The sequence below is a fragment of the Rutidosis leptorrhynchoides genome, chromosome 2, assembly GCF_046630445.1.
Source record: "Rutidosis leptorrhynchoides isolate AG116_Rl617_1_P2 chromosome 2, CSIRO_AGI_Rlap_v1, whole genome shotgun sequence".
NCBI lineage: Eukaryota > Viridiplantae > Streptophyta > Magnoliopsida > Asterales > Asteraceae > Rutidosis > Rutidosis leptorrhynchoides.
In genome coordinates this window covers 618,010,813-618,022,269 of record NC_092334.1, presented here as the reverse complement: position 1 = coordinate 618,022,269, position 11,457 = coordinate 618,010,813, and the positions used below count along the sequence as shown (strand labels likewise).

At 35.0% G+C, this 11,457-nt stretch overlaps 1 protein-coding gene across 1 annotated transcript; it reads left to right on the top strand.

Annotated features, from left to right (window-relative positions):
- The first annotated feature begins 9,335 nt into the window (after positions 1-9,335).
- LOC139890035 (factor of DNA methylation 2) lies at positions 9,336-10,681 on the top strand. Its single transcript, XM_071872942.1, has 3 exons — positions 9,336-9,479; positions 9,891-10,085; positions 10,457-10,681. Exons 1-3 carry the CDS (start codon positions 9,336-9,338, stop codon positions 10,679-10,681), a joined length of 564 nt encoding a protein of 187 aa, XP_071729043.1.
- Positions 10,682-11,457: the final 776 nt, after the last annotated feature.

Here is an 11,457-nt window from a genome sequence, read left to right as displayed (position 1 = left end):
TTTGATTTTCGGCTTGACTTAGAAATGATTAATCTCTAAAACATTAAAGATTACATAATCTTTGCGGAGTTTTTCACTAATAAAATCAACACTTCATTATTTATTCTTATTGATATTCCTCGGTGAAGGATGTTGATGCTCATGGAATTTTTGTGAAACTTACAAGGCACAGATGATGTTTTCTGCAAAGTTTCGAGTATATCGAAATTGAAAATGTAAAATCAATTATGTAATTTATTAATACACTTGGTTTATTATGAAATGGAATTCATTGGGTTGAAACAGAGATTGTAGTTAACAATGGTTAAGTTGTTAAGGAAGGATGTACATCATTGTATATTAGTAATATGAACTAACCGAGTAGTACCTACCAGTTAAGATTCACACGTAATAGCTTAGTACGAAAAGATTTATCTTGATTTCAAAATTCATATATATTAAATATACATAAAATTTCTTCAGGGGAAATGAGTTAATACTTCGTCGGTTATTGTTGCTGGTATTTCTTGGTAACTACGGTGCGTATGACGTTGATGCTCGTGGAACAGATTGTGAAGTTGAGGTTTGCAATGCGGATGTTGTTGGTGGTGGTAATGGTACTGTTGGTGTTGTTGTTGGTGGTACTGTTGATGCCGGTGATGCTGCTGGTGCTTGTAACCTTTGCACCATATTCTCTAAAGCCACTACCCGAGCGCGAAGGTCGTTGACTTCTTCTACTACACCGGGATGATTGGCGGTTCGGACGAGCGGATGAATAAGATCCAGAATTTGAGATAGTATATTATCGTGACGAGATACTCTGGAAATGAGAGAGAAAATGGTGTCTCGAACAGGTTCGCCGGTAAGTGCTTCAGGTTCTTCGCCAAGAGGGCAATGTGGTGGATGGAAGGGATCACCTTCTTCTTGTCTCCAATGACTAAGTAGACTACGAACCCATCCCCAATTCATCCAGAATAGGTGATGGCTGATTGGTTGATCCATTCCGGTTACACTTTCTTCAGAGTTCAGGTGAATATCCATATCGAAATAGCTGTCGGAATTTAAGGAATTTGAACTAGATACGGGATCCATTTTGTATAATTAGATAGATGATTTTTGATATGAAATAAATTATAGAATTTAGATTGGTACTCTTCAATACATAATTTACATATGTATATATAATACCAAAATCCCGTAAATTATGGAGAAATTTTTGGAAGATGGTAGTCAAAGTTTACTGTAATAGATATGCCAAGATATGAATTTTGTCTATACACTATCTATGCAATCAATGCAATAAGACGCGTTTAGACTTAAGATGATAGACAGGTAATTTCTGACAAGAAATGATAAGCAAAACTTTTGACATGCAGACACAGTCGAAGTCCAGACTAACAACTATCAGTTAGACACACTTATGCAAGACCTGGTTCACTAGGACCAACGCTCTGATACCAACTGTGACGATCGCTCCAAATCCATATGGACGAACACGTCATTCATCGATTTCATTGCGAGGTATTTGACCTCTATATGATACGTTTGTAAACATTGCATTCTTTTGAAAAAGCACACCATAAATGAATATTTAAATCAAAGGTTTTCGACATCTGGTGATTTCTACATATAGACAATCACCGTAAATAATAGTTTACAATAGTACTTCCGTTGACAATGCAGTCAAAATAAGATACATGGTGATGATTTGGTGAATGCAACGTTTCCTTGAAAAATATGCCATGTACGACTCCATGCACATAGCTTGTCTAACATATAAGCAAACAGCGGAAGACTTCTAGGAACCTGAGAATAAACATGCTAACAAGTGTCAACACAAAGGTTGGTGAGTTCATAGTTTTAGTGTTTCGCATAATCTGTATATAAAAGTGGATCACAAGATTTCAGTTGTTCCATCCAGAAACGTTTATCAAAATATTCTACGAAATTGAGCACCCTGGTAACTAAACTTAACGTATATATAATTTGTACCCTTTGTATAATCATCTTAAAAATACACGCAAACCAACGTGTACGCTTCTCAAATAGCATATGTCCGTTAAAAGGCTAGTGCTCTAGCTCGGACGGGGATGTCAAACTCTATGGATCCATATACTGTTATTCGCGCCCACCAGTCCATATCCTATGTACTGGCAGCTACTAGTTACCAAAGCTAAGGGATTTTCGGTTCAAACTCAGTGTAGAATTAAGTATGTACTTGTATCCATTGCGTTTAAAATAAATTGCATGTATTCTCAGCCCAAAAATATGTATTGCAAAAGCAATTAAAAGGGGAGCAATGAAACTCACCTTAGCAGCACATAAAGTTGTTCATCATAATGTGACCGAAACTGAGATTACCAAATAATCGTAGATCTCAACCTATAGAATATATGTTGATCAATAAATGTCTATCAAGCTAGGTCAGGTCATAGTGTATCACAATCCTAATGCTCGAGATCGACATACAAAAGTTATCCAAAGTCGTTTCAAAAAGTCAATTTTGACAATAGTTCAACAAAACGAGACGTACCTTATATAAGGATTCATTTACTCGGTTGGTAATATTCAAAAATCCATTTTATCAATCTCGTAAACAAGTTGTTTAAATCTTAATTGCAGATTTAAAAGCAATTTCAATTAACGTCAATCATAATTCAGTTGATCATATCTTTTAATCCGTTTATCGAAACTATTCGGTGTCTAAAAGAAAAGTTATTGATTTTTCGCCAGCTTTCCAAAAACATGTATATCATATACCTTTTACCAGCAATATATGTATTTAATTCGTGATTCATCATAAACTGTTTAACGACAAAATTTAGCATACAAGCTTGTATAAATATATATACTCGAGCACTAGACATGGATACACTATTAGTATATAAAAGATAAAATATAAATGCTTACGTATCAATATTGTGATTCAATATTTCAGAAAAGTACGTAGACGTAACGGAGATGATAAACACTAGGTTTGATTCATAAATATACCCCTGAACATTACCCATAATTTTATTAGCTCTATCCCGCTTGAAAACCCATTTTGAAAGTGACACGCTCATAACCTCGTCGTAATATTTTATGTATAATACTAATACTACTAATTAAGATTAATAATAATAATAATATTAATCTTAATAATAATAATAATAATAATAAGATTAATAATAATAATAATATTAATCTTAATAATAATAATAATAATAATAATAATAATAATAATAATAATAATAATAATAATAATAATAAATATAATACGGAGTAATATAGATAAATATTAGTGTGTATGAATTAAGCCAGAACTCGATCAATTTATAGAACCTTTTCTGAAAAAGTACCCCATGCGATCGCATGAGATTTGTGCTTCAAGGCCATGTGATCGCATGGCCCTCTGATCCAGCTCACAAACTTTTAACTTTTTGTTTGTCGACATAATTTTATATAATATATATAATATATTTAATTTATATAATTAATTATATATTATATTAAATTCACATGCATAGTTGACTTGTAATTTTTGTTCCGATAAGTCGTACGTCATCACTCGACTTATGTCCCGGTTTCGGTTTTTCAAATGTCCTTTAGTACGCTGAGAAAACTTGTATTTTACATTTCGTGTCACGTACCTTTGACAAAATATAGCCTTAAATTATCCCTAAACTATACTACTCAAAGTATATCTTAAACTTTCGAGTATTTTGGTCATTTACTTCTATAAATCATCGTCTCGCTATTTGTTAATATATATAATAACAATTCATTTTTATGACCAAGTTAATATTATATTTTATCGTATTTGTTAAATATATATTTTCAATATTAATAAACACGTTTTAAAATACAGATCGCAAGTTATTCATATATCTAATTCCAACAGTTAATATTCCTTATTATTGTATGTGTCCAAATTACGTTATTTAAACAAACACTTTACCATTTATTCCGAATACCGTTAAGAATGGATGATTTCCCAAATCAACGTGAACCTCACAACAGAGACCCGTAATAATATCATAATCCTTAAGGGACTCATTAAATATCTTTTAATTCAATCGTTTGGCATAATCTTTTAATTCCGTAGTTGAATATATCAATCAGATAATCAAACCAATAAGTTTAATGCACAGTATCATTTACTTAACACTTTGTTACGTTTTCAAGTTACAGTATATGTATCTATTTACATATAATTGTTCGCGAATCAGTGAGAACAATCGAAGGGTAATTGAATAGTTCAAAATTTTAAGATTCAACTTTATAGACTTTGCTTATCGTGTCGGAAACGTTAAAGATTAAGTTTAAATTTGGTCAGAAATTTCCGGGTCATCACACTCAGCCACGCGAATCTCCCCCACAACTGGCTCAAGTCTCTCCCGGGAAGCAGCCCCCTCTAAAAATGGAACCATAGGGGCAGATGCCTGCATCCCCGTAGAAGTCACACCAGCATTACCTATGCATACACGAAAGAAAGCAACGTCGTCCGCACAAGATATTATTAGATAAGCAAAAGTGCGCATAAGTCAAAGGCATACCTTCAGCTACTGCAGACGGCTCAATTCGACGCCTGGTGCGACGGATCAGTCCACCCTTTGAAGAACCGCCATTAGTAGACTCCAAGTCTTTAGGAGGCAGCGCCCTATGACGGCTGAAAGACGCCGGGGGCATACCTTCAACCACCTTGTCGGTAAAAACCATGTCATCCAGGCTCGTCGCCCTCAGAACCTCCGATACGGTTAACTCTGCACAGATCATAAAACGTCATTCTATAAATCACAACTACGTAAAAAAGAATAAAGAACATTACACGGATAAATATCTCTCCCGCCTCTGCGAGCGACAGGAATCCTATCAGAATGGGTCCAGTTGTTGCTAACATTAGCCATTACTAACACCTGCTCATCATAAGACCGTTGAGGAATCTCTAGGCCCCTCAACTGGTCAACCATCGCTTCGCCCAGCTCAGACAGCTATCTAGGCTGCTGAACAGTCACCGACCTAAATAGATAGGACTGAGCCTTTCTCAACGGAAAGTCGGAGCACTTAGCAAAAACGAACGATTGCACCCAGTTATCCGCAATCACTGGTGCCTCCCCAAGAAAATTGATCTCATCAGTAAACGTGTACCACCCTCTGCGATAGGACGATAGTCGAAAAATGCTTCTGAAAATGTTCAAGCTTAGGACCATGCCTAAACCATTAAAATACATTTCAAAAAGCACAATCGCGCGAACCCCATTCGGATGCAAACGCGCAACACTAAGGCCGTAGAAATTTAGAACCTTCATGAAGAAGCGGCTAAATGGAATCTCAGATTTGAGACCTCAAAAGGTCTCAAATAGATAGCACAATGATTTGGTGGGGGCCCACAAGCGCGCTGTTGTGACCTGGGTATCACCAACCCCAAGCCTCGTAATTGAGGGCATATATAACAAATCCTATCAAGATAGGCTTGATCGACGTTGCTAGGCGCACGTAATACGTCATGAAGAATATTAGCAGGTCTAGGAGGCATATTGAACGAAGAAGAAAAAAAGAAAGATTCAAATCGAAGAAGATAAAAAAATTATTTCTCTGTATTATGCAAAATGAAGACTATCAAAGGTAGAAAAACTTGAATGAAGATAAATGGTCGTTTATATAAGCAAAAATCCTATGCGGGTCCCACAAAACTCAAAAAGGTACATCGAAACACGAGAAGCACTTTATTATGATTAAGACAGCATGTAACGCGCATTAATTGCATGTCAAATCACGCGCGTGAGTCATGTTACCTTAAGTTTGGCGACGCAACTGTCCCAGCCGACCTCACCAAACTGGGGCGACTTAATGATACGCATAATGATCCGTCTCAAAATGACACTAACAAATAGCGACCGACCAGGATCTTACCCGGCATGGTCCATCCCGGAAGAAGGGCTCCTTCTTGACATCATCCGGCATCATGTAGCCAGTCATGGTGACTAGCACCATGAAGAAAAAGTTTGAGTAAATAGAAAGAAAAACCTTCACGGTTGAACTAACTGACCCGTGACATCCTAGCCAGGACCACCATGCTACCGGTACCGTCACAACTTCCCGGTTCGGTATTCCAACCCGGCATAAAGATACCTTCCCGGGACAAGCACGTTGTCCCGAAAAAAGTGCACCGTCCCGGAACAGACACTTCATCCCGGAACGAGTACTCGATCCCGGAACAAACATACAAGCAAGTTGCACGCCACGTCAGCCCACGAATCTAGGAAAGTTTGTTAGGATCTGCTCGATTATTCCCATGAAAGGGACAGGTACCATGTCACCCCTCGGGATTGGCAAAGTTTGTTAAAACCATGAAAGGGACATGTGTCATGTCATCATTCCCTCATAACATCTATAAATACACGAACAAGATCATTTGTTCAACAACACTTTATGCATTAATGTTACTCTGTCCAAATTAATTACGGTAGCATTACTCCAGTCGTTAACTCAATTCCGATCAAGGCTCCGATCATCATCGGAACTAATCCTCACTTTTAGATATTAACTTATTCGATTCCGATCAAATAAGGTTAATCTAATCGATTGTTTTACGCCCTTGGAATCCAGATTCCAAATCTAAGTTTGCACAATTATTGGAGTTAAAACATTCGACTTACTCTTTTTCTCAAATCAAGCACTCAAACCCGAAATCTGTTCATACGAGTCAATTTTGGTTTGATCACATACATATATAATAAATATATACACCAACATATATATAATAAATAATGCGTAAATATATACTTATAAATATAATAAACGTGTAAAATATATATAAATAATGTGTATATACCGGTCATTACGCATCCTACAATCGAGTTCAAACATGTATCCAACATTGAGCCAAACCTAACTCGTCATCGGCATCCCACGTGGTTTGGTTGCGGCTCGAACCTTCTTCATGCATCGGCTTCTTTCCTTTTCTTTGCTTTGGCTTTTTTTGAGACGTTGGAGACGGCACTTTATCGGATTGATTGTTTGATAGATTATTTGAGTAATGTTGTGAGTCGCTTCTTCCTTGATTGTTGAGAGCTTTCCAAGCCAAAATTTCGCGGTAGTTATCTTGAGTTTGTGGCACTTAAGTTTGATTAATCGAACCATATTGACTACCAAACGAACCATATTGAGGACCACTTCCAATTTGCGTATTAACTCAAGTATTAGGATTACTCCAATTCCAATTTTGACCAAATGCATTGTTTGGATTCATAGGGTGTTGTGGGTGATTAGTGTTGTGTGGATTCATGGTAAAGAATTGTGGAGTGTGTGTTTTAATTGAAGAAATTGTGTGTGTAATGAAATGAGGATATTGTGTGTATATATAATGTTAAAATTTTATTTGAAAAAAAATAAAAAAGGTTCAAACGGATATATTTTGAATTTGGGGCCCACTAACGGCTTAAACACCAAAGTGGTGCAGAAGACGTCGGAGCTACCGACGCTGACACGGTATCGGGCGACGGTCAGTTAAGCCGAAATCACAATCCGACGCCGGGTTTCACACCTCTACACCGGATGCTCTTACTTGTTCTACCATTATTTCATGGTTTTTTTCCAAATTACCTCTTGAAAAAGGGCAAATTGCCCATAAAGATAACATAAAGACCACTTATTCCCAATAAAGGGTATATCAGTTTTTTCTTTGCCACAAAGGATTCTAATTGCAATTTAGTGTTTATAAAGGTGTGTGATTTGAAAATGCTGCAAATTGAGGTATAAATGGACATGTGTCATTTTTATTTAATCTTTTTGGTGATTTGTATATTCCATGTGTTAAAATTTCATACCCACGTCATCAATTTTAGTTTAGTATTACAAAAAGGGTGATATTCGTACACCACCAAATTTTAGCCATACACCACTAGTTGTGCTTTAAAGCACTGTACTGTACAACTGTCTGATGCACATTTAGTGGTGTATGGCTAAAAATGGTGGTGTACGAATCAGCTCCCTTACAAAAAATAATAAAGTAATTAAATAATTTTTCGTAACTTAAACTATCGATCCCGATCTACGTTTACATCATGATAGACATCATCTTAAATCATCATCTTCCATCATCATCATCTTTGGTTGTGGTCGTTTCAACGTTTTATTCGTCATCATCTTCCATCATCATCATCTTCATCTTCATCATCCAAACGTATTCCAATCGGTGGTTCAGAAATCGATTTGAAGATTGATTTGAAGACCGATTCGGTGGTTTCAGATCTAAATGTTTGCAGACCGATTCGAAGACCAATTCGGTTTTTTCAGATCTACATGTTTGAAGACCGAATTAGTGGTTCAGATCTAAATCTTCATGTATATGTGTATGCTTATATATTTATGTTTATATGTATTCAGATCTAGTAAATCAATTAAGTGTTTATATGTTGTGAAAGATGAACAACTTGTACATGAATGGTAAGTTTCAATCGTAATTTAGTTTTTATGGGTATAATATTAGATGTTTCATATTTGTATTTTCCAGCATGGTTGTAAGATAATACCGTAATATTAGATGTGAATGATAAAGAATGAAGATGATTGATGATCTAAATTTATTTTTTAATAAGTTAAAATTAAATAAAATAGAATTAATGATGTGACAATGAAGTCTTGACATTTGAGTATACAACTCAGCAAAAAAAAATTAAATAGAATTGCCATGTGTCGATTATACCTCAATTTGCACTATTTTTTCAATCAGACACCTTTCTAAATACTAAATTGAAAGTAGAGTTCTTTGTGGGAAAAAAAAAAAAAACTAATATGTCCTTTATTGAAAAAAATGTGATTCTTATATTACCTTTCTTTCTGGGCAATTTGGCCCTTGAAAAATTATAACAAAAACATTAAATTTTTTTTGCAAACCTATTAATATCATTAATACAGTAGCATTTTAGTAAATTTTGGTGGAACTAAAAGTGAAGTTGGAATCCCCTATTTATTATACGGAGTACATTTTAGTCACTCACCGGTCGCTGTTCCGTCTTCATCTACTCAAAATCAAAATTGGACGCAAGTATTTTTTAAGTTTCCTTCATTCATTTGCTTAGAGGTTTGTTTAAATTAGAAGTTTTTATATGTAAAAATGGGGATGGGAATGGGAATGAGGATGATGAAACCCTTAATTTTAGGGTTTTGCCAAAGCCACTTAGGACTAGCTTCCGTCTGACTGTCAATCTCATACCCACAAAGCACCTTCGTTTTACAATACGTAGTATACTAAGAAATCTATATTTTATCCCTTTTTTATATCTAATAAAACATATATTGTTAACAAGATTTACATGTTTATGATTATGTAACAGGTCGGCTTGGTTGGTTAATTAGTTGTTGAACGTATAATGGAGAATCATCATGCAAGTGCCTCTGAAACTGAAAGGCTAAGGGAAGAGCTCGATAATTTGGAAGACTTAAATTATACTTTGATTACACGGGAACGTCGAAGCAATGACGAACTGATTGATGCTCGCAAAGAGTTGATTAAGGTATATTTATGTGTTTTCAGCTATATATACGAAGTATTACATATTATTTTCATTAATTTATACCTAATTTCATGGTTGTCCAACAAGTCGGATTCTAAAGTAGTCCGTTAATTATTCAGTCACAATTGTCAAAAGTCAAATCAACTTCGGGTTTAATGGGATTTATTTGTTCAAATTGGATTATTTCAGTCAAATTAGGTCGTTAAAGTTGGTTAACGTCTTCCCCAAATAGCCTTGACTTGGCGACCATTACAACCTTATATATACCAATGAAAGCACATTTAAAACAGAATATCATTATAATTATAATTCTCATAAATTAAAAATAATTATATGACACAATTAAAATTATAAGAAGTCAAAATATGACACTTGCAATGGGACCAAGTGAGTAATGTGTATTCTTTGAAGGTCTTTAATGACTTACCTGAAGCTGGTGGTATCGGTGTCAAGACAATGGGAGAGCTCAATTTTAACCCCTTTTATGATGCTATGAAACGCAAAGCTGAAGTTGAAGCAGTCAAACTTTGTTCATTGTGGCAACAATACCTTCAAGATCCTGATTGGCATCCTTTAAAAGTTACCGTTAATAATGGAAAGCTTCAGGTGCGTATTTAGCCAAAGTTTTGACTGGCTTTAAGATAACCTGAATCTCTTGGACTAACTTTCATTTTCTTTTATTACTGTATATAATAATATATAATATAAACTGTACTGAATTTGATATGATATTTGTGATAATATCCATCGACCATATATGATTTTATGTCAACAAAAGTGTACATTTTATTAAGCCGTAATAGATATTCACGAGGTGGACACTGTTTTATTTAAACCGTAACTGTGAACTCCAATTACTGTATGTATCTTAAAAGTGGTTCTGATCATATATAGCATTATTAATTAACTTCATGTAGAAGCATGGTAATTATTATTTTATTAAATAAAATTTTAGCATTATTTATTTGTATGCTCAGGAAGTGGTTGATGAAAACGACGATAAACTGAAAAACTTAAAGAGAGACATGGGTGAAGAAGTATATAACGCAGTGGTCACTGCTTTCATTGAATTAAACGAATGCAATCCTAGTGGAAGATATCCTGTAAAGGAGCTGTGGAACTTCATCGAAGGCAGAAAAGCTACACTACATGAAGGAGTTTCTCGTCTTTCCACAATTTTAGGAGAAAATCGTGGTGTTTAAATTTAGAAAGATGTGTTTTGCTTGTTTCATGTTGTGGTACGTAATCATGTGTATTTTGGATTGCCTACATGATGTTTTTTTTGTGTGTGTGTGTGTGTGTTTGATGTCTGATCCTTTGTGGATGGCCTTTTGAGTTGCAAGCCAGTCACATAACTATGTTTGCTTTCAGCATCAATGTTAAAAGTGGTATCTGACTTATTGTAGTTATATTTTGACAATCTATAATCTTTTAAGATGTTATGTTTGGCTTTTACATTTTCTGATTCTATGCTCTATGTTGGTGTGTCAAAATGTTCTACATGTTGACGATAAAGAAATGGCTTTTACAAACATGTATCTAAAAGTTTGTTGATTGGGTAATTAATTGTTTCTGATTTGAGAATCACAATTTGTGATGCTACCATTGCTATGAAGATGAAATCCATTTACAATGAGACAGACGCAAAAAGATTAAGCTTTAGAAGAATGTAAAACAGAGGAGAATCACTTTGAAAGAGGGAGTTTCTGCATTCTCAAAGCGCGGTTTGCTGGAACTTGGTTTTTGAACAACTATATCCTATTTAATTTGTGATTGTTTTGGTTCGAACCTTGAATTGAACGGCATGGATTGAACTATATCCTAACTATACTGAAATTTGTGTTAGAATGTTCTTAGCTTGAGTTGACACAATGTTACATGTGATTAGTTATATAAATCTTCTATCAACACGATGTTACATGTTATTAGCTACATAAATCGCACACCACCCGGGTTCAATTCCTAGCTATGCCAAATT